This window comes from Halichoerus grypus, chromosome 3 (assembly GCF_964656455.1).
Source record: "Halichoerus grypus chromosome 3, mHalGry1.hap1.1, whole genome shotgun sequence".
NCBI lineage: Eukaryota > Metazoa > Chordata > Mammalia > Carnivora > Phocidae > Halichoerus > Halichoerus grypus.
In genome coordinates this window covers 110,142,674-110,167,831 of record NC_135714.1, presented here as the reverse complement: position 1 = coordinate 110,167,831, position 25,158 = coordinate 110,142,674, and the positions used below count along the sequence as shown (strand labels likewise).

General features: G+C 35.5%; 1 protein-coding gene across 12 annotated transcripts; it reads right to left on the bottom strand.

Annotated features, from left to right (window-relative positions):
- Window positions 1-1,797: 1,797 nt before the first annotated feature.
- C3H4orf33 (chromosome 3 C4orf33 homolog) lies at window positions 1,798-25,116 on the bottom strand. Of its 12 annotated transcripts, none has more exons than XM_078069239.1 (8): window positions 24,800-25,116; window positions 24,187-24,278; window positions 21,002-21,220; window positions 15,443-15,632; window positions 11,216-11,276; window positions 8,615-8,666; window positions 8,269-8,468; window positions 1,798-6,059 (listed from the first exon to the last, which is right to left on the bottom strand). In XM_078069239.1, the coding sequence occupies exons 4-8, from the start codon at window positions 15,621-15,623 to the stop codon at window positions 5,954-5,956; spliced, it is 600 nt and encodes a 199-aa protein (XP_077925365.1). In that variant the 5' UTR covers window positions 15,624-15,632; window positions 21,002-21,220; window positions 24,187-24,278; window positions 24,800-25,116; the 3' UTR covers window positions 1,798-5,953. The 12 variants fall into 12 exon arrangements, with proteins under 12 accessions (XP_077925365.1, XP_035972751.1, XP_035972750.1 ...); XM_036116858.2 differs by having other exon boundaries at window positions 24,187-24,274; XM_036116857.2 differs by having other exon boundaries at window positions 25,012-25,116.
- Between the last annotated feature and the right edge of the window lie 42 nt (window positions 25,117-25,158).

Sequence of the window (25,158 nt, the reverse complement as noted above, 5' to 3'; positions counted from 1 at the left end):
AGAGAGCTGCTTCTGCCAGCCCAGTGAGTGAAAGAAAATCTGGGGTTCAAGATATGCCAGAATAGGCTCATCTACACAAATGTCCCAATCCCAGGTCTCAGGGTTCCACTCTTTCCATAAGGGACCCCTCATTTCAAAATAGGAGACCTGTCAAGGTTTAGTATTTAATAGTGTAGCTATCCCTACCATTAAACCCTGAGTTTGAATTTCCATATTGTTTGTGCTCCAGCTGCTGTAAATAGGGTTTTTCAAATACTGAGGTGCATTTTTCTGATGCTCACAGTATACCTTGAGTTTGTAGTTACCTATTTTTTTCTCAAATCTCCTAAAGACTTTAACAAAAAGCAGTCAACTCCACCTTCAACAGACTTCAGAACTTAAAAAAAAAAAAAAGGTTGTATCAGACATTCCACCAGTGCAATTGTTGTCTAGGTGGAGACAGAGATTCCTGGTGCTTCTTATTCGACCATCCTCCCAGAATCCTCTCCAAATTCCAAATTATCATTTTTTATCAGTGGATAAATACCAAATAAAATTATTTCAATGTCAGAATTATTTAAGAAAGAAGCCGTCAACTTCATAGTCCTTGTTATTACCAGTCTCTCCATGCCAAGTGTTACCTATCACTTATACTGATGTTTGACCTTTATCTGCTCCTCAAGTCAATCTACCACTGGAGAAAGTCTTAGTAACTGATGTTACACCAGGTTCATCACCACCACCAGAGGGGTCCCTATCACTAACTGCCCCAAGAGTGATACAGTACCTGACTCCCATTCTGACAGGCTACTTTCTAGAGCCACTTCAGGTAACAATTGACTTAGCCTGGGTTCCCCATAAAACAGATCTGGGACAAGAGCCTGCATGTAGGTTGATTTTGGTAAAGTAATTACAAACAGGAGTAGGGAAGTAGGAAGAGCAAAACAGGAAATGAGGAAAAGGCAATATGAAGTGTGTTATTAGTTGGCCATTGCAGCTGCTATCAGTTGGCAGCTGAAGCATGATTCCTTTAGTGACCCTCTGAGGAACTGTGTGGAAGGGACCTCAGAATTGCCAACCTGAAGAACAAGAGAGGAGCATTTAACGACTGACTCCTATCCTCCTTGTTCAAGAGTTGCCCCTGGGTTATTAGCTCCTTCACACATCCAGGGTAGTCTATGGTGAGAATGGGTAAGGGGGTTCCTGCATGTGTTCCACACAGCTGAGGCAGCAGCAAAGCTCTGGTGCAGGAAGCAAGGGGTACACAGTGCAGCTAAGGCAAGGTGCTGTGAGTTCACGGAGTACAACTGGTTGCTGGAGTAAAAATGTTAGGCTTAGAGGATGAGAAGAGCTTTCCAATACACAGTAGGACAAGTGCTCTAATAAAGCAATGTTAAAATACTATGGAACCTTAAATGGGAAGGAGAAGATGATCCTTGGGCTTTGAAGCACGACTGGAAGAGTTGAGGGCTTCCCATCATTGCTTCCCCATTTGTATCCTTTTTCTTTTTAAATATTGGATTAATTATATTCATTATCTTCTGCCCCCAAAGCCTAATGTTTTAAAAAGGAGGAAAAGGAGGGGCGCCTGGGTGGCTCAGTCGGTTAAGCGGCTGCCTTCGGCTCAGGTCATGATCCCAGGGTCCTGGGATCGAGCCCCACGTTGGGCTCCTTCCTCAGCGGGGAGCCTGCTTCTCCCTCTCCCTCTACTTGCCACTCCACCTGCTTGTGCTCTCCCTCTCTCTATTTCTATCAAATAAATAAATAAAATCTTTAAAAAAAAAAAAAAGGAGGAGAAAAACTTAAATATATTTTCTGTGGCAAATTTTTTTATGTGAAAAAAAGTAGTTGCTGGCTAAAAATACAAAGTATATAGTAGCCCTCCCCACCACCTTATCTGCAGGGGATATGTCCCAGACCCCCAGTGAATGCCTAAAACCATGATTAGTACCCAACCCTATATATACTATGCTTTTTACTCTACATACATGCCTACAATAAAGTTTAATTTATAAATTAGGAACAGTGAGAGATCAATAACAATAAAACCAGCACGAATTTCTTTTTTCCTTCTTCACAATTTCACAGACAGATTTGTTCTTACTATAGATCTCAGCAACCTCGGCATATAATTTTTTTTTTCCTTCCCTATTTAGTTGAGACCTTTCAACTCTTCACTTCAAGGAAGTACTTTCCAGCTTTTCTTTGGCACCTCTGAATTGCCAGTATCATCACCCTTGAGTTCTGGGACCTTTATTAAGTAAAATAAGGGTTATTTTAACACAAGCATACTGTGACAGCCGATCTGATGACCCAGATGGCTAAGTGACTAATGGGCAGGTAGCACATATACAGCATGGATGCACTGCACGAAGAGATGATTCATGTCCCAGGCAGGACAGTGCAAGATTTCATCAGGATACTCAAAATGGCATGCAATTTAAAACTTAACGAATTATTTCTTCCTGGAATTTTCCATTTAATATTTTTGGACCACAGTTGACTACAGATAACTGAAACCAATGAAAGCAAAACTGCAGATAGGGGTAGGGGGGACTACAGCATTTACCCCTGGACTGTGACTTGCACTTTACTGGAGCTGTGAAGAAGCATGAGAAAATACTTGAATAAATGCATGTACTGTGTAATCTATTTAGGGGGTGAGAAGAGAGAATCTGCATGATACCTTAGTGAACAATTCAGAACACAGCAAGGAAATGCATTTATACATATATTAAACAAAGGAATGATTATTCTTTCACAGTCCTGAAGTTGAAAAGCAAATTTGAAACAGTGATTACAAACCCCACTCTCAAATACTAACTTTCTATAGGGTGCACTGTTTGTATGTTACTAATGGACAAATTTTCCAAAATTCTGTGGTTGAACTGCATGCTCCTTTCAAAAGAAAATGGTTATATAAGGTGCTTTTGCTTGCCTGGTATTGGAAGAAGGAAAATATCTCTTACCTAGATGAGAAAAAGTTAAGATGTTCTAAAGACACCTAAACAGATAAAAAGAGGATCCCTACTGGGTTTTAGAAAGTTCACAAATCACAACATTCAAATTCAATATTTTTATGGTTATATCTAAAATATTTGTGCTTTACTTTTCCCCATATTATAAACACTTACACTTTATATCTGAACCTGTGATTCAGAATGATTGATTCACTTTTCAAATCAGGACACACTAAATATATATCTCTTTTTTTTTTTGGATCGTTTTATATGCATTTTTAAAATTGCTTCAGGTATTTTATTAGTAAGTCACCACAGACTATTTTAAATATGCCTTTCCTATCCAAAACCGGCATATTGTTGCCATATTAGTCAGTTGCTATTGTCAATTTTTAAATTATTTTCTGAATTTATCTAGGATGCCTAACACTGCCACCATGATATGTAGTTATGAAGACACTTATGGCCTTTTGTAAAAGTCAGTATTTATCTTATACCAGCTCTCTTTTCAGATAGAAAACATACTTAATAAATGAAAAAAATTAGTTAATAAGCCACATTTAGCTAGCACTAGTGATTGTTCGATGGAACAATATACAGTAGAAGTTAACTCCATTTAATTTACAGCTATTCTATAACAATATTTTATTAAGGTATAATTTACATAGAGTAAAATCACAAATTTTAAATATACAGCTTTGGGAATGTTGATAAATGTATGCAGTAACTGTCAGCCAGATCAAGATACAAAACATTTCAACTACTGCCCCCACCCCCAAATTCCCTCATGTCCCTTTTCCAGCTAATTTTAATCCCCTGCCCTCACCCAGAGCAATCACTGTTCTGAGATGCATCACTACAGCCTAGTTTGGCCTATAATTGGCCTTCATACAGACGGTTATGCAGAATGTTGTACCTGGGTTATTTTGCTCAATGTGATGCTTTTGAGATTTATGTAGGTTATTGCATGTACCAGTAGTCCATTCGTTTTCATAAGTGTTATTCCACTATCTGACTATATTGCAGTTTGTCTATCCATTCTCCTGTGGGTAGAAACTTGATTGTTTATAGTTTTGTGTTATGAATAAAACTGCCATAAACATTCATTTCTCTATATACCTAAGAATGAAACTGCTGAAACACAGAGTAGGTGTGTATTTAACTTTAGAAATTTCCAGTTTTCCAAAGTGGTTGTACCATATATTACATTCCTATCCATAGTGTATGAAAGTTCTAGGTACTCTACATTCCCATTATTGCTTGATATTGTCAGTCTTTTTCAGTTTTAACCATTTAACCAGTGTGTATATTTTGTAGTTTTAGTCATTTAGTGGTATCTTGTGGTTTTAATTTGCATTTCCTTGATGATAAGTGACGTTGACTTTCTATATACTTATTGGCCTTTTGTATATTTTTTTTTCTGTGAAGTGTCCTTAACTGGCTTCTCCTTTTATTACTGGTTTATAGGAGTTCTTCATATATTCTGGGTAAAAGTTCTTTGTCAGATACGGATATTTTGAATATTTTATTCCAATCTGTGGCTTAGTTCTTCACTTTTTTAATGGAAGCTTTTGATGAACAGAAAGTTTTGATTTTGGTGAAGTCTAATGTCTCTTTCTCTCTTACCCCAAAAATCCTTCTGGGATTTTTAACTGGGATTGTATTGAATGTAGAGATCAATTTGGAAAAGCAAATTAGGCAGCTTATTTTCTCCTATATAAAGAAATCTATAGGTAGGCAGTCCAGATATGATACATTACTCTATTGCACTGTTTAGAACCCAGGCTCCTTCGTCTTACTGCTCAGCTGACCCTGGATTGTCTCCTCATTGATACAATATAGCTAGTGTGTTACCTCAGGTTTCAATTATGCAATTCAGGAAAAAGGAAGGGGAGGGCAAAGGACAAAAGGTAAAATGTGTATGGCATCTGAATCTTTCATCTCTAAAACATCTTTTCTTAAAGTTCTACCTAACACTGTATACTTACATCTCATTAAACTGAACTGTTTTATCATGTCATTTCTATCTGTAGAGGAATCTGGAAAAATGTTTTTGAGCAGTGACCCTAAAAATTCAAGCTCTGTTAGTAAAAAGGAAGAGGATAAAGTATATTGTTGGGTAGACAACTAGGTATTCTGTACAAGTAAAAAAAGTTCTTTAAAAAAAAAAGTTCTTCTGCAAGACTGCTATTCTCTGAGTTAAGAATGCTAGTGAAGGACCAGGTTTGGTGGAGAAGTTCATAGATGATCTACTACATGGCTTTAAACTCTGAACTATATCACATCAAAAACTTGAAAAATCCTAGACCAGGAGTATTTGATGTTTACAAAATAAAGTGAAGATATTTTGGCATTTGGTTTAACAGCATTAAGAAAATGTCATTTGTTTGTAAATGAAAGCAGAATCTGTTGCCCAACTTCAAGACTACTTCATTCCATTTCCTTCTACAGACTAAAAATAGTCACAAGACAGGAAAAACAGCTGGTTAAATACATATGTATCTTAATGATGCCTTAACAGATGTGGATCTCCTGCTCAACTGAAATAGGTCATTGTTTTCAACCCACTTCAAGAATGCATAGAAGATTCTGAGTAAAGAATTACTGTACATTATATGGAACTTAAAAAAATGCACAAATAAGATGTTCCAGTCTCAGGCTGGCTGAGGTTTAGGGAAGTGGGAGCAGAAATAATGGTGTTGGTTGACAGAGTCAGGGATATCTGGGGTGATGGTAATGCAAGGCAGATAGAACTGATTGATGTGATGGCTCCTAGACTGAATGACTCTGAGAAACATTTTAACTTTCTAGTTAAAGTCATCTACAAACTTTCCATTTTCTTGTTAACTCATATACAACTTGCTGCAAAGATACTATATTTTCACTGACCTCTATGAAAATAGTTGTTCTTGAAGTGTGCTGGTGGTATCGTGATTAAAAGAGATTATACATATTATTGATTTACCTTAAAAGACACAGAGAAGAAATGACTGATATGGTCATCTACTATACTCCTATACATCAGGTTTCTCTATTAACCACAGCTCTGATTCTGGTTGTTTCCATTCTTCTCCAAGCAGTGTATTAAAACTGAAAGGCTTGAAGTATTCCAGACGATGACTAAACACAAATAAAAAGAAGGTGAGAATTGAAATGAATTACGCATTTGTGAAATAGTCATCCTGAAGGGCTATTTATTTTGTCACATTTGTGATAGAACAACATTCTATTTTAAAAATACCAAAGGTAAGATGTATTCTATGTGTACAACTTTCTCACTCTTGCTATCAAACATTCAGCTCTGAAATTCACTGACATCTCAAAACACTCTCCTCTTAATTCTAGAAAAGCTCCCTCACAGCTGAGGGAAGAAATAAAAATCAACCCTCAAAATCTGACTCATTCTATCTAGCCTTAAACAAATATTATACTCTTAGAGATGTTTTTACATTCAAATTTTGATATATTTTATATGCTATATAGATAATCGTTTTAAAGTTTCAGCTCTGTAACTTAGAGGATAGACTACTTTGCCAAAGCAAGAGAGGTGAATGTAAAAGAGATTTAATCCTACTTCTTTTCTTTCTAAGAAAACCATTTAAGTATTGTGGCTTAATGAGGAGACAATGGCTTAACTAACATGTTACAGTGGATCTCAGCTGTGCAGAAAATCATTCTGCCCTGACTCTACCTTGACCAATGGTATACTCATACTTTTATCTAGGGTAAGTCTCCAATAACTTGTAAAGGAGGAGCCCGAATACAGGAAGGCATTAGGTGGTGAAGAGCCAGAGAAAAAAAGCCATCTTGATATGAGGGCCCTGAGTGAGTTCCATCTGGATTCCTGTCCCATTCTGCCCCCCACTGAGCAGGCTGAACCAGGCTGAACCTGGTTTAGAGTCACACTGTCAATCCAGAATTAAGAAGTTTAGGAAACTTCCAGTTATGAAATGACTAAGTCACAGGGATAAAAAGTACAGCCTAGGGAATACAGTCAATGGTATTGTAATAGCGTTCATTATACGGAGACTGAAGGTAGCTACACTTGTGTACATAGCATAATATATAGATTTGTTGAATCATTACGTTGTATACCTGAAACTAATGTAACATTGTGTAGCAACTGTACTTCAATTTTTAAAAAATTAAAATAAAAAAAGAGGTTAGGGAAACAACAGAGATGGATTAGAGGTAGCATGAAGAGAAAGGCAACAGGGAAGGATAAGAAAAAGGGTCAGGACTGGGGACAAAAGCAAAGGGAAATGTGTGTCAGGCAGAATAAAGGCTAGGCTAGAAAAGATAAAGGCAAAGTGAGTGAAGTAAGAGCACGACAGGAAGGAAAAAGCTAACAGGGAGAAGGACAGTACAGCACTTTCTAAGGGGAAAAAGGCAGGAAAGTCTACCATGGTTCAAAGTCCACCAGGATATCTCTTTAGGCTCTTCTAAACATGAAATCTCACCAGACTGGGCCACACCAAGTACACCCAGAGAGATACAGAGCAGGAATCTCAGCTTGCCCCAGGACAGCATCTGCCTTTACTGTGTTTATAGCAGTCCATGAAGCACTTATAAGGCTGGCCAGGAGCTATATTCTCCTTAAGTGACAACTTCAGGTGCAAAGAGCTAAGACTCAAACTGAAAAAGTGTAGGAGATACCTTAGCTTACATGCCTGCTGCCCCACAGGAGCCAATATCTCTTGTAATAATAACTTCATTATTATAGTTTCTAGCATCCCCATGGGAAACAAGACTGCTAAAGGGAAATCCCAAAGCCATGTGGCCCCTATCAGGTATTCAGAGTTTATTCATAATTCCTCTCAGATCAGAATCAGTTTACCAATTAAGGGTCATTATTATGACAGGCAAAGTTGCTTAGAAATATAGTTGACATTTTTATCCTTATGAGGTTACTAGGGGAAGAGAGCTAGAGAGTTAACTGAAGATCACATTCTCAAACCACAAGAAAGGATTTATTAACCCTTTACCCACACCAGGAAACACAGACGTCTCTGGCCATTTAGCTCTGAAAGGGATCATAAATGAATTTGCAACCATACTTTGATACTTGCTGTGGCAATACTCACTAAGTAAGACTTTTCTCATAGCACTATGGAAATATAAGTGCTCTACTGACAGCAGTAAGAGAGCCTATGTCTGTCCAAAGTCAGTCTGTCGAGTATTCACTGAGGACAATCAGGGAACACATGACTCTGCTACGCATTTGTACACATACGTCTTCTTGGAGTGAAAAATGTTACTACTGTTCTACCCAAAATTAGTTTCCAAAAAACTCAGAGTTGGAACCTATCTTCATTTATTTTCTACTTACAAATCAGGTTTTTGTCCTTGTTGCAGTTCATGTTGAGGTACGGGGGAAAGAGCTTCGTAGTTTCTTTTATCTTTTGATCCATGAATTGCAAATGAATTGAATTTTGTCACATTTGGTGGAAAATAACTCCAAGGAAGATAAGCTCTGCCTTCCCATTTTGTCTCTCCTCTAGACACTTTGTATGACAGAGCAAGTTCTTGCTACAGAAACAACATGTGAAACACAAAAGGTAAATTCAGATTTATACTTTAAACATCTTATATAAGATATATATATCTTTTACATATGACATATATATCTTTAAGATTATATTTAAGGATTTTGTCTAATATTTTTATTTACTTACTTTCCACACATTTCGTCTTCCAGAGAGTAAGAGCACCAAATGTTGTCCATGACTGTCAAAATTAAAACTCATCATGAGTGTTTGAAAGAAACAAATGTTATTTTCTTTACTTTCCTTCATATCTGCAATATGTGCTTATAACTAGATTTCCAAATAATTAAAAGATGCAATATGAATTGGGGCGCCTGGGTGGCTCAGTTGTTGGGCATCTGCCTTCGGCTCAGGTCATGATCCCAGGGTCCTGGGATCGAGCCCCACATCGGGCTCCCTGCTCCGCGGGAAGCCTGCTTCTCCCTCTCCCACTCCCTCTGCTTGTGTTCCTGCTCCTGCTGGTCTCTCTCTCTGTCAAACAAATAAATAAAATCTTTAAAAAAATTTGCAGTATGAATATTGGATAATTATAGGGAGAACCAGTGTGTTCAGTTACTTAAAATACCAATCTTTGAGTTTATCATTTTTCAGACAACTGCAGTCAAATGCATAAAGCTACACATGTCCAGACTGCTTTTTATATTCTGTAAATAAGAAATTACATAAAATACTTCAACTGGTTAGATGGTGCAAAGTATGAAAAAGGGGGGGGGGGATACCATAGTATCTGGTGCTCATAATAAAACCCATTTCAAAAACTACAGTACCCTAAGGGAAGCTGGCACCAACTTCTAAGTCTGAATCCAACAACTTTACTAAAGGTTATTTCGGTTAAAAAAACTATCTTGAAGCTCATTAGGAAGATAGAAAATAAAAACATAGATTGTCTAATATAAGTCAACAGGCTGAAGATTTTAATTTGGATCTATTCTCTCCCACAACTGTCCTCGACTGGCCTGCCTCTTGTATTTTCCTGCTTTCTACCATTAGTTTCAGACACTGATGACACATTTTCAAAGAAACAAAATATATCCTCAGATGGAATTCTATTAAGAGAGCATAGTTGGGATTAGCCAGGTCAGTAAGAATCAAAGGATTTCAAGTAGTTACATGAAGCAAATTTACTGTCAGTGGAAAAGACTAAACATTTCTCCTCAGATGGTCTGTTGTGAGCTTTTCAGGGAGGATTTCCCTGCAGTAAACTATTCTAACAGAAGACAAGTATTATTTTTCATTTAAAAGTTCTCTGCTTATTTTTATTATTATTATGCAACTTTAAGAATATCCTAAGAGGGATAAAAGTCCTTGCAAATTAAAACAACAATATTCCCAGAGGTTAATTAACTGTCACAGAAGTTGATTGCCTGAAGCAAAACCATGATTCTTGATTATTAACTGTCCCGTAATATATGAAACCAAACTACTCTATGGATTTTTTTTAACTTATTAATAATTTAACTTGAAAATATATTTTTAAATTATTGATTTTATACATAATGGTTATCATATAATTTTAAAATAAGAGAATCTAATTATCCTATTCATTTATTACTAAGTCATCACCTTGGGAAAATAAATTGATATCATCTAATAAAATTAAAACTAAGGATAAAACTAGAATTCTAGCATATCCAAGTTCTTAACTGCTTTCTAGACAAGTTATAAATCTATTTGCCTTAGCTTTCTCACCTGTATGATGAAAATAATCACACAAGAGTTGAAGTTTTCTTACCTCACATGACAGTTAAATCATATTTTTCAATAAAAGATTCTGGCATGTTAGTTAAAAGGTAACACACAAAGATACATGATTATTCTCAAAAAATATAACTGTGAACAGCTATCTTTTCTACATTAGAATTAGCAAGAAATCAAACTAAGTAAAAAGAAAATAATATCTAAAATCTCACTTAAATCAACTGTTTGGGATGCTGCCCACCCTACAAAGGGACAGAGGCTACTGGATATTAGATACTGAGAGGTATTTAAAGGTCAATTAAAATGAATAATGGCAATACAAAGAAATACTTCATTACTAAATATTTTACTAATTTAAAATTTGTTGTAATAGATGACAGATAAGCATAAATTTACTTTTTCACATATATAGGAAAAAACTGCCAACAAGGTAAAGAGGGTTCCCAAAGGACTGGTTAAATTTGAACAAAAGAGTCCAAGGTTAATATTTTTAATAAGTCTAAAAAAAACTATGTGTGATTTAATTTTTATCCCTGGCACTGAACACGAAGTGACACAGTATATACTCAATAAATGAGTGATGAATAAAGGAAAGAATACATAAATATATAATACGTAATACATAAAATTCAAGTTTAATCTAGTTATTTAAAAAATTCTCTAAAAGAAACTAGTTCAATTCATTGTATCTATATCTCCCTTTATTTCTGAATAGCTAATACATAATGATGCAAATTTCAGAATAAAGAGTGAGAGACAGTTTCTGATGTTTATAATGATTTTTCATTTTACAAAAAAACTTTCAATTTATTAGAAAACCAGCCACATTAGTGAACTGAAAATAATATCAATGTAATATTTTCAAATATTTATAAAATATAAGTTATATGCTTACTTGAAAATAAAGAATTATATATAATTCAGATTAGCATTCTTCCTTTTGGTTGAGCTTTTACCATAAACCATATAATTTATAACTAGAAATTAACTGTATTAAAATTATGTAGTAATTAGAAAGAATTTTATACTTACGGACAAAGTTCAACTTCTAAATACTGTTCAGTTATGTCATTCAAGAAAAATGCTTCCACAACTTTTGAAAACAGAGATAAGATATACCGAGAAATTTAATTTTACTTCAGTAATAAATAATTTATTTTTTAGAATATAAAATTAATTAACTCATTATTTTTAACTATAATTCTATCCCCATAGGAAAAGGTGAAAAGCAAATAAATACACATTGCCTGGAAGAAGAAATACATAGAAAATAAATCATCAATTTTTTCCCATATCAGATTGTCCTAAGTTAAAAATATTAATAAAGCCTAGTGTTGGGTGAGGTTCTTAAAAAAATGAATGTTATTACACAGACTCTGAGCCAGTTACCTTCTTCTAGGAATTTATCTTAAGGAAATAATCAGACAGCTGGGAAAAGTAAGTATAATGCTGTTCATCAAAGTACTGCTCAAAAATAGGGAATGATCTACCTGGTTATCTCCTATGATATAAATAAAACTATTATATAGGAGAGCTGTTAAATAAATTATGGAATTTATATATTGCATGCAATAGAATATAATGCAGTCATTACAATCAACTATACAGTTACATATTTTTTGATATGGGAAGATAGCCATGATATTTCATAAGCAGGCTGCAGAAAAATAACCAAATGTACATGGACTAAGAATGTGCATGTGTGCCTGTGTGTCTAGATGTCTGCAAAGTATGCATACACACACAAAAAATGACTGGTTATCTCTGATAGAGGGAATACAAGTAGGTGATTTTTCTTCTCTTTACAACTTCCTGGAGTTTTCTGAGCATGTCATCCTTTAAAAATTATTTAATTATGAAAGTAATATATATTTCTTATAAATGATTAAAACAATATAAACACATATGAAGTAAAAAGTCAAAGTCCTTTTCTTCACACTTTGCTCTAAAACCTGTCAGACTTTTTCTGTCCTTCTACAACCTATTTTACCAGCATGGATTTTAAAAAACAATTATGGAATCATACTTGCCTACAACTATCCTTTTTCACAAAAACACTTCCAGCATATAGAAACCTAATGCTTTTAAATTACTGCATAGTATTCTTCTACAGAATGTTATAATTTATTCACATAATCCTTTATGATAGACATTTAGGTTGTTTCCAGTTTTCCATGTGTTATTTTTATAATGAAATATCTAAGATTTAGATACAGTTCCACCAACAGTTCAGAGTCTTGTCCCTTTCTAAGTCTTTTACCTAAATGAATTAGAATGCTTCCATGATGCTTAATTTTATGTGTCAACTTCAACCACAGTACCCAGGTATCTAGTCAAACATTATTCTAGATGTTTCTGTGGAGGTATTTTTTTGGATGAGATTTAACATTTAAATCAGTAGACTTTTAGTAAAGCAGACTACCCTCCATAATGTGGCTGAGTCTTACCCAATCAATCAGTTTCATCCAATCAATCATCTAAGCCTTAACAGAAAAAAGGCAGACCTCCCCTGACCATGAGGAATTCTGCCAGCAGACCATCAGACTCAAACTGCAGTATCAGCTCTTCCTTAGGTTTCCAGTCTACTGCTCTACCCTGCGGATTTTGTACTTGTCAGCCTCCAAAACTGCATAAGCCAATTCCTTAAAATAAATCTTTCTCTTTCTCTACACACACACACACACACACACACACACACACTCTTTCTCTCTTTGTCTTTCCCTCTCTCTCTCTCCCTCTCAGTCCTGTTTCTCTGGAGAACTCTAATACATCTTCTAATTACTATTTTGCATATCATCTTAAAATCATTTTTGCATCTTCTCTGTATTAAATACTGTATCAAATTCTGGGAGTACCTTAATTAGCTTACAATCTAATCAGACAAAGTGGATACTCTTGTTTTTTAAGATTTTATTTATTTATTTGAGAGAGAGAGAGATAGGAATAGAGAGCAGGAGCGGGGGGTGGGGGTGGGGAGAGGGAGAAGCAGACTCCCCGCAGAGCAGGGAGCCCGATGCAGGACTCGATCCCAGGACCCTGGGATCATGACCTGAGCTGAAAGCAGATGTTTAACCTACTGCTTTCAGCTCTACTACTACTACTACTACTAACCAGGTGCCCCGCAAGTTGATACTCTTAATAAAAATACCACAAGGGAAGGAGATATGGGTTGCTGCTACACACAAAAAAAGAAAACAGACACTTAGCTCCAAAAAGTAGTTTAGGGAAGGATTCCTGGAGAGGGTATTATCTAAGCTCCAACTTGAAAGATAAGTTGGAATTGGGGGAAGAAGAATGATGGAAAGGGCATTCCAGCGTGAGAGAGAAGTATAATCAAATGTACATGATTAGGAAATACCATCCCTTAAAGAGCTACAAGCAGTTCAGTCTTCCTAGGCAAACATTTCAATGCACAAAGAAGTAATGCTGCAAAGAGAATAAGGGGCTAGGTCATGGAAAATCTTATATAGAGATCATAATAAGAAGGGTGAAACTATCCTGAGAGGACAGGAAGCCTGAGAAGGTTTGTAAGGACCTCAATTATGAGTTTGAATTTTCATTTTCGATAGATCACTCTGGCTTCTAAGTGAAGGATAGACCGAAGGGTAAAAAGACTATTAAGGATGCTTTGACTAGCCCAGGTAAAAGATCATAAAGTCCTAACCTATGGTAGGGATGGTGTGAATGAAGAAGAGGTACTAAATTAGAGAAACATTTAGAGGTGAAGCTGATAGGACTCATAAATAAATCCAAATATGGAGAATGAGAGAAAAGGACATCTTGGAAAGATCTCATATTTTTATATTTAGTGAATCGATGTATTACAGTGATTGGGCAATTGGGGAAAGAAGCAGATTTATGAGAGAAGTGGATGAGTTGAGTTTAGGACTTCTTCAGTTTGGTGTCTATAGTACCTCTAGTAGATAAGTCACATTAGTGTCTACACCATTAGGTAGCTGGTATGTAAAAGTTCTGTATCAGTAAAAGATAACATATGTTTTACATATAATAAATTAACACTGAAAAATGCATGCTATATAGATGTTAGTATGGACTACAGGAATCATCAAAGGTTTCTTTAAAGAAATGAAACCTATATTAGACCTTGAACTAAGTGCATTAGAGGTGGGGGGGGGGGAATAGAATGAGAAAAGGTACATGGGTGAGAATACGCATGGATAGTAAGACCACTAGCCTTTCAGAAGTCAAGAGTTTTTGGTTGACATATGATTCCACTTACATATTGAATCTAGAAAACAAAACAAATGAGTAAACAAAAGGTGGAAACAGACCCATAAATACAGAGAACAAACTGATGGTTGCCAGGGGCTGGGGAAGGTGTGGTGCAGAGGGTAGGGGGATGGGCAACATGGATGAAGGAGAGTGGGAGATACAGTCTTCCAGTCATGGAATGAATAAGTCACAGGGATAAAAGTCACAGCATAGGGAATATAGTCAATGATACTATAACAGTGCTGTATGGAAACAGATGGTAGCTACACTTGCAGTGAGCATAGCATAATGTACAGACTTGTCAAATCACTATGTTGTGAACCTGAAACTAATGTAACATTGCTATATTAAAAAAGAGCTTTTGATTGAATAGAAGAGCCCAATTTATGAGTACTCTGAAAGCTTATATGAGGGTTTGAACTTTATTTCAGGGATAGTTATGGTTTGTGACCTGAGGAATGGAATCATAAAGAGTATTTCAGAAAGATAAGTTTGGTAGCTTAATTACAATATATTAGAAGGGGATCATATAGCAAATCTGGCACAGTGTAATTTTATGGCATGTCCTTTGGCCTTCATTTGACATGTGAGATTAATTGCCAGTATAAAATAAAAACTACATTTCATATTAAAGTTGATAGTATTTCTATAATAAGTAAAACATCCCCAAACTTCCACAAAGAAGGTTTATAAGGTTAAAGCAGCAATTTGAAGATACTTAAAGACAAAACAGAAATGGTGAACTCTTTTTAAAATAGGTATCAGAAGTAAAGGAAAGAAATGTGGCAGCAATTTAAAAATCTGGATTTATACTTGCCATTTTTCACTGTTCTAGTTATATAGCTGAAGTCACATAGGTGATGGTGAAAAAGTCAGAATGAGAGACTGGTAGAGAATGGAAGAAACTGCACATGTCAGTTGCTCAGAAGAGCACTCACTTCCTTACAGCAAGATAAAATAATAATTCAAGGAGAGGTTATTATAAAGAGATTTATATTTGCAATAAAATACAGTACTTCCACTTACCTTCATAATCCCACAGTTCATTGTAAGGTTTTCCTGGTTCTCCAAGTGGGGCTGGAGGATCATTGAAAAATGGAGCACTAACTTCCATCATCACTCCTCCATCACCTGGATTCAGCCTGACAAACACTGGTTCATGCTTCACTGGGAAACCATCCCAAGTGTGTTCAATTTTAAAATCCATCTGAAGATTCTAAAGGAAAAAAAAATTTAAAAAAACTTTTTAACAATAAACAAATGTTTCCTTTAGTTGGAAATGAAATGAAATGAAAATTTCAATGTCAAAAAGCAGACAGGAAGGCAGCAGAGTGACAAGAACACAGTTCAGAGAGTCAAAAGGCCATTTGTGTTATGGCAAACCATGGACAGGAGTTCTACTGTAAAATAGGTAACTGGATCCTAAAAGTTTTAGAACTAGAAAAGTTTAAGAACTAAGTCTAGATCCAGCTCAAGTCACCTTGTAAAGAGTGTATCAAAATCATTTTTATAAACTGTAATTAAGTCCACAGAAGAAACTGTTCCTATATACTTACGAACTTATATACTTAACAACTATAAACACTACAAGTTTCTATGCCATCCTTTGTCTTTTATTCTAAAGTGTGCAGGTGTCCGAATTATTGGATCCCTTGGGAATCAAGATCTTTATAATAAAATTCAATCTGATAAAAAAAATAACTCTATAAATCAGCAGAAGCACTGCTGCTAACACTTGTTTCTTTGGCTAAAACCCTTTCTTTGTAGGGTGGGAGTTGCAGGGAGGGGAGTACTCCAACCATTTCAAGGTTAATAGAGTTTAATATTGTCTTCCTTGGTCTCAGGGTATAGATTTTCTTAGCTGCTTCAACTGTTGAAATTTCACATGTTAAATGACCACATGTTTGGTTAATCCCTTCTCTCCAATTGAAAAATGGGAACAGAATTTATCATTTAAACTTTGAAATAGACTAAATACATTTGCTACAAGCAGTATTTGCATTTTAGATTTTTCCTCTAAGGATTAAATGGACATAAATAGCATTATATTAATAAAATTACATTTTTTATTAAACACTACATATCAGGCATTTTACAAACATTATCTCATTTAATTTCACAACAAACTTGCAAAGAACTATTTTTATCCTCATTGTCCAATGAAGAAATCGATTTGTCCAAGGTCATATGGCTGGCAAATCATGAAACTGAAGAAATCGATTTGTCCAAGGTCATATGGCTGGCAAATCATGAAACTGAACCAATGTAAGCCATGTTTTCCCAGATGAAGATATTTCAGGAATCTGCAAGGAGATGCAAAATTTATTTTAAGAGTGGTAGATTCCCCAAATCATACTAGGTCCTTATATCTTATTCTTGATTAGTAATGATGCTATTTCCAGACTTCAATTTCCCTTATCTGAAGTCTTTGAATACATTTCCTTGCTTCATATGTTATTTTTACTGCAAATAATAAAGTTAAGTTTTGGATAAATTTATTTCAATTAATACATACTGAATACCTACGAGGTACCAATCATTCGGAGATCCAAATATATAAGCTCTGTGGCACACAGGAATCCAAGATCTCTGAAAACCTTTTTCTAAAGTATGCAGCTCTTCCTGATTTTCACTCCAGGCTAACAAATTTTAATTGATAACCTCAAAAATTTTAAAAAATAATTCTGGTATTATATAACCCATTTGCAACTAACAGTATTTGAGAAGAGGATATATTCAATAATTTATATTCTTTATTATTAAAATAAGCTCAATGAGTGATAAGACAGTATAAACTGATTCTGATTTTTGTAGAATTTAGTACTGATTTATATGGAATAAAATACCTCAATAATATACTGATTTTCTTTAGTTGAAATATCAAGGCACATTCTTCATATATAAATGGATAAATCTTTATCCCAAATTTTGGTACTAGTAAGTATCATCTTGAAGCATATAGGAAGAAATAAGAATAAATCAAGATGTTAGAAATGCTGATTAAATCTGATTCTTATACCAATATGCTGAGAGAACATGCTATTCTCCTAACTTGGAGCTTGACAATCCTGGCAAAATATAACTTAGCGACTAAGAAGTTTTGGCAGATTCACTCATTCTCCACAGAACCACCGTATCTACAAAAACACCGCACACATTAAAAGGATCCCTATCCTAATCAGTAGGGTTTCCACTAGGAATTTCCAACTCCCAGCTCTTGCAGGCAATCATCTTTACATCTAAATGGAATTAAAGCATATCCAGGGATTTGATCCTAAAAATGGCCGGTCAGTTCCATGCACACATGGTGGGTCTTGTGGTCAGAGTGAGGTGTACTTTATAGTTTTAAATTAATTCAAAATGTAATCTTACCTGAAAGTTAAGAAGAAATTAAATATAAAAGCAGAGCTACTCTTGTTGAGAGTATAAAGTAGTGGTACCTCAAGACTTTCTACTGGCCCTTTTCCCTGATGTTTTTGAGCAGTGATTGAAATTACTGCAAGAAATATTGACTAGACTTCCATCAGCAGGGAGGAGTGCCATGGCTGACATGCCCAAGGGTAGAAAGTAATTTTGGCTTTAATTGCATAAAATGGCATAATTTCCTATTAGAATGACAAATTTGTTAATTTGCTTAAAGAATACTCATGTTAATCCAAGTTAATCTAAGTGTGCATAATATTTATAACAAAAGTAACCTAAAAAGTATAGTCCTGCCCACTAGTTTACAATGTAATCTAAAGATAACATGGACCCAGACAGAAACAACTGATTCTCCTTTCAACTTCCTGGGGATACTTAGAACTGTCTCCTGAAGCTTAATTCTCACTACCTCTCAATAATTTTTTTTTTGTTTGCGCATGTGCTCATATGAAGTAAAGACAGTTCAACTATCAATGTCCTTTGTGACCTGTGCTAGTGTGCATCCCCTGCTCCACTTCCTGTCATTCTCTACTGCCTGTACATTGCTCTCTCCCCATTCCCAACGAGAATGCCTGTAAGTAATAGGAACTCATTATTTATTTGTCAAGTGAATAATCATTCTAGTCTCTGGATCCCAAATTTCATGATTCTACGGTTTTGTGCAAAAGAAATCAGCTGTGTTTGTGGTATCATTCTCTTTCAACCAAAACAAAGGTAAGTAACTAAAGTAATATATCTAGAAACTTCCTTTCAGTTTAGTTTATCAAAGGTTTATTAACTACTCACTTGTTTCGAGTACCATACCAGGTGCTAGGGAAATTATGCATAAGCCTATGGGGAGTTAGAGATGATTCTCATGTAGCTAACCAACCAGGTCTATTATCAATCGGTTCATTTTGTAGTCCAACCAATTTAATAAGGTCGAATCCCTACACCAAACTAAGTTTTAAATGAATCAAAGATTTACAAATAAAAACCATATTAAAAAAGAAAAAAATGAATTTTTAAAGATGATCTTATACTAGAAAAAGCCTTTTAAAATATAACCCCAAACCCAAAAGACATCAAAGAAAAAAGTGGTATATTTGGCTGCATAAAAATAACAAAACTGAAAGCAGGGAGTGCCTGGGTGGCTCAGTCATTAAGCGTCTGCCTTCAGCTCAGGTCATGATCCCGGGGTCCTGGGATCGAGCCCTGCATTGAGACCCTCATCGGGCTCCCTGCTCAGCGGGAAGCCTGCTTCTCCCTCTCCCACTCCCCCTGCTTGTGTTCCTTTTCTGGCTTTGTCTCTCTCTGTCAAATAAATAAAATCTTTAAAAAAAAAAAAAAACAACTGAAAGCAGAATTCTGCCTACACCCACCAAAAAAAGCCCACCATTACAAAATCAAAAGATAGTTCGGGGAAAAAAATATCTGCAACTTGTATTTCAAACAAATAACTAACTTCTTTAATGTTTAAAGGGCTCCTAAAAATCAATAAGGAAAAAGATTCAATACCCCAATGGAAAAATGGGAAAAACATTTGACAGAAAGTAAATACAAAATGTTCAACCTCACTTATGATAGAAATGCAAATTAAAACAACAATAAATTACTATTTTCACCAATTAGAAAGTTTGGTAACATGCTGTGATAATGAGGACACTGAGAAATAATCACATTATTGTTGGGACATAACTGGTACAGCCTCTGTGAAGAGCAATCCCTCAAAATCTATCAAAACAAACAAAAAAAGCAAATATCCTTTGACTCAATAATTCTAGTTCTAGGAGTTATTACACCTGCACATATTCAAAATGACATTAAGTATAAAGATATTCACTGCAACACTGTCTACAATAACAAAATACCGTAAGCAATTTAAATACCCATCAGTAGAGGACCGGTAAGGAATTTACGCTATATCATGCAATGAAATACTACGTTGCTGCTAAAAAAGAGTGAAGCAGCTCTCTATATATATCTAAAATATATTAAGTGAAAAAATGCCAGGTGCAAAAAGTATGAATTTATTTTATTAAAAAAGAAGACTATTTGCATCTATTGTTGTGAATGCATACACTATCTCAGGAAGCATATACAAGAAACCAGTGATGGCAGTGGTTACCTCTTTTGAGGGAATTATCTGCTTGTGACAAGAGAGCAAGGGAGGCTTACTTTCAACTGTTATTACTTAAAAAAAAAAAAAAAACTACCTGAATTTTATACTACGATAGATATACATTACTATTAAAAAATTAAATGAGGGGCACCTGGGTGGCTCAGTCGTTAAGCCTCTGCCTTCGGCTCAGGTCATGATCCCAGGGTCCTGGGATCAAGCCCCGCATCGGGCTCCCTGCTCCATGGGAAGCCTGCTCCTCCCTCTCCCACTCCCCCTGCTTGTGTTCCCTCTCTCGCTGTGTCTCTCTGTCAAATAAATAAATAAAATCTTTTAAAAAAAAAATTAAATGAATAATTTAAAAATATTTTTTAAAGTCCATTTTATGGCTCGATCTCTCAGAGCACGTGATATACCTCTTCTCTATATTATATATGCTGAACATTTCTTAAATGTCAGAATGAATACTGGGAATATTAGAATATATTCATTCAAAGTGATCACCAGCCTAATATGCAATTTTGATTTTGGCTATTTAGACTTTCTTAAAAGAATGTTTATTGTTAATTTGTGTTTTTCCACATTTTAACCTCTATTCTTCAAATTACTCTTTCATCAAAAAAGTCACAATTTTTAAATTATTTTCTTGGTTGTCTGTACTATGGAAATGAAGGAAGAGAAAGACAGAACCGCAGAGCACTAAGTGCCTAGGAGACGAAAAATGTTCCACAAAGGTTAAAAGAAGGAAGTTATGGAAAAAGATGTTTTCTCAACACAACGTTTTACAAGGAAAATTTCCAAATTCCTCTATTTACGAAATGTTCTTTAGTTTCCTACAATAATTATTTTTCAGTTTGCATTCTGCTTCCACCGGCCCCCCCGCCCATTTATAAGAAAAACGGAGAAATGAGGAAGTCACCCGGGAAGTGGGAGTAAACTGCGCCAGCAGAAGAAGCAGCTGAAAAATAAGTTCCCAGAGAAAAAGCTAACAAGACTGGGCGAAGCTGCAAGCAACGACCGAGGAAACAGCGCATAACAAGAGAACACAAGAAGAAAACACAGACCAGGAAGCTCTTTTCCGTGCCACACTCAGCTCGCTGCTTTCTGGGGAGGTGACTGGAGAGTGCTCCGCCTTAGGCTGCACCCAGCTGCCTACACATCCCGGGGGCGGGGCTGGGAGGACTGAAGCCGACTCTCGGGGTTTTTGCAGGGGAGAAAAACGTGGAAGGACCACCAGAGAACATCTGAACTTTTAATTATTCCACTCAAGTTTGAGTGGTTTTCTAGAAGGAGAAGGAAGGGTAATTTAGTAATATAAATACCGTGTAACAATCTGAAAATGAACTGTGAATCATTAAGATTACAATAGAACACATACAGCAATAATTCACTTAATGTAACTAAAGGTTAACTGGCGATATAAGCAAAAACTGTACATTAATTATATTACACTGGCTGTAAATAATATTACCCTAAATGTAAATGATATTACACTACTGGGAGGCATATACATATTGGTCAAAGATTGTGACATTGGAATGCCTAGATTCAAATTCCAATTCAGACACTTTCCAACTATGATCATCAGCAAGTTACTGTAAAAAGGATTTTCTAAGTGGAGATACATAATATATACATTATATACTCTATACATACATATATATATGTATTTAGCACAGTGCCTAGAATGCATGTAGCTGTTATTATTAAAGTATATACAGGTTTGCTTAAAGAAAATATTTCTCGGGTGCCTGGGTGGCTCAGTCAGTTAAGCGTCTGTCTTTTGGCCCAGGTCATAATCTCAGGGTCCTGGGATCGAGTCCCACATCGGGCTCCCTGCTCTGCGGAGTCTGCTTCTCCCTCTGCCCCTCACCAGGCTCATGCTCTCTCTCTCTCAAATAAATAAAATCTTAAAAAAATAAATTAAAAAAAAGGAAATACCTCTGTTTCAAATCATTAAAATTACATGTTTCTTAAGTGTTTTTCCTAAAAAAACTAGATTGCCAGGCAGGATGGTCTAACTGACCCTTGAGATAATAAAATATGGTTAAGTGCCCTAGAGATGTACAACATGGTTCTGGTTGGTTCAGTTTTACTTATCCTAGCAGCTTCAGCAGTTATCAACCTATTTTCCTTCATTTAGTGTCTCTTTCACCCAAGACAGTGTGAACTTATTGTTTCTACACAGGATTAAATGTAAATTCATAACATAATCATACATAAACTTCTAAACTTCTCAAGAAAAGGTAATAATTTACAGAACTACAATATTTCCAAATAATAGAATCACTCTGTATTTTGGTTGCTGAGTTACCAAAATGTCTATAGGATCTGTGGGTTTAATTCAGAAGGAGTCACTGCACCTGAACTTCACAGCTACTCTGAGAATACTATGCATATTCTACATTTTAAAGTAAAGACACCACCATTTCCTCCTGATCGGCAAGAGCAGAGATTACATTAGTGGGTAGCCATTATTCAAATATTTTCAGGTAAAGTATTAAACTATACCATATGAAACTGCAGAAAATCACAATTTCACATGGTTCAGCCTAAATATATTTTGCTTATAACATACTTTTTAAAACCTCTTTGGGGGAAAATAGCTTTTGTATTTGTTTTGCCGAAACTATTATTTTTGTTTTCTAAAAATCACTTTTGGTGGGAGAGGGAAATAAAGGAGTTATTGTTCAGTAGATATAGAGTTTCAGTCAGGCAAGATGGAAGAGTTCTAGAGATCTTCTGTACAGCAATGTGCATATGGTAAAGACTACTACACTACACTTAAAAATCTGAGAGTAGATTTCATATCATTTTTTATTACAAAAATTATAATAATAAAAAAGACAAGCTTAAAAAGAGAGCTCCCAATTTCTAGGCCATGCTTCTCTTGGCTGGTTAAAATAAACATAATTTGTTTAAAGATTTTACTTATTTGTTTAATTTATTTATTTATTTGAGAGAGAGAGAGAGCACAAACAGGGGGAAAAGCAGAGGGGGAGGGACAAGCAGACCACGCTGAGCGCAGAGCCCCTTGTGGGGCTCAATCCCAGGACCCTGAGCTGAGATCATGACCTGAGCTGAAATCAGGAGTTGGACACAACTGACTGAGCCACCCAGGCACCCCTAAAATAAACATAATTATTAAGAAAATTTTAAAAATATCTTTTTTTATGGCATTTAATTATATCAGAGAATGTTTCATATGGTTTTGACCCTAGCTTAAATTTCCAACTTTAAATACTTCATGATGCTTTCCACATAGTACTGGGTGCTCAACGTCAATTTATTATACAAATTAATATTAGTAAAAGCTATCAGTTTTCAAGGGTTTTCTTTATTGAAGAAATATATCTAACATAAAAACATGAAATTGGGGCTAGAGAATGGTTAAAAACATACTAAGTAATTTTTCTCCCACTTCTCATTCCTTGTACTCAATTACACTAATAGATACTTTCCAAGCACATCCACTGAATTCTTTAAATTAATTCCTTCATCAGATATTTACTGAACCATTATTGAGTTCCAGGCACTCTGATGGAGCCTGGAGACAAACTGCAAAACAATATGATAGAGACTGGAGGAAGAAGCATGAAGTATTAAGGAAGCACCTTCCTTGGAGAAAGTGGGTAGAGGACACAAAGGAACTTTTAAAAGCAAGCAACACTAGAGGGAATACTTTAAGGACAAGTGGAAGCATAACAATTATGTTTCATAAGGATGAAAAATATTTTGAAAAAACTCCATTGAAATTCAGCAGAATCTTGTAAACCAGCTCCCCAAATAAACCCCAAATCCCAAAAATGTAGTTTGTATTGAACTTGACCATATAAGCCAAATAGTTCAAGTACAGAGATAAAAATTCCAACTTCAGATATTTATTTTACACAAAGACCACTCATCATTTATATCAAGAAGGTACTCTTTGCTTTCACAAACACTAATATATCTTATCAACTTCTAGTGTAAATGTAGAATTAAGTTTATAACTGTTTGGTGCCAAATTAAACTACAATATGACAATATACAGATTCAAATGTAGGAGAACTTAAACACAAGCCCTTGGGGAGTCAGTGAGGAGTTCATGAAGAAAGTCATACACTGACCTTCAAAAAAGTTGAAGTTTGCCCACTCAATTTCTCCTTCCAATAACTTATTTGTATTAACTTCATGGCTACCAAAAACCAGATCAAGTTCAATCTTCACTGATACAAAACTAAACTTTTTAAATGGTTATTAGATATACCTTCATATTTAACAGCCAGTCTTTAGAGGAAGGGACCACCGCATTCTCTTAGTAGTGAGTATGGAGAAAGCTTCAGGACTTCAAATACCTAGCTGGACATAGTTGGACACATTTTTAAAATTTCTTAATACATTCTGCTAACATTACTTCGTTTATATAACATTAAGAGTACAGGAAAATAAAACTTAAATTGTTAAAGAGAAAGCCAAATGGAGCTACCTCTTGACATGCCTGTTTAGTGAAACTACTTCAATAAAAACACACAATCTATTAAAAAGCACTAAAACTAGTGGCTAGCTTCAAGTTAACATTTTTATTACTAAGTGTTGAAATTTCCTGCAATATTAAGATAAGGCTTAAACCCAGATAAAATCAATTTTTAATGCTGGAAATTGTCATTTACCCCCAAATATAAAGTTTTGCCTAATTTTTTCTGACAAAAAAAAATGTAACTTTTTTCTTCTTTTTGAGGAAGTGAAGTTATCTCTAAAGAAATAACTGCTGAATTTGCAGGATCTTTGGAGTACCTCTAACTATATGCCTTATTGACACACAGTTAAATATTTAAACAGATGTTTCCTTCCTCTAAAGACCCAAAGAGGCAGGATCGTACTTAGCTTCTGGAGATCAAGTCCATACTCAAAAATCCTCCAGAGGGTCAGCCTTGGTGGTGGGCTCTGAAGCCGCCAGTCTGGGTTCCGCCTCCAGCCACAGAAATCCACTTATTTTCCACCCACTCTTTTTGGCCAGCAGGTTCTCCCAGTCCAGAAGTGTTAAGTATCAAAGATCCCGGGGGGCATTTAACATATGTACTTGATGCCCTACCTACGTTTACATCTTGGGGGTTTTCTTTAAAAAACACCAGGCTCCACCACAAGAAGACTCAGGCCAGCGAGCTTGACCACTGCCTCGCTAGTGGCTCAACCCACTGTTACCCAGGTTCTCACAGCTCCGCCCATAGCTTGACAGATA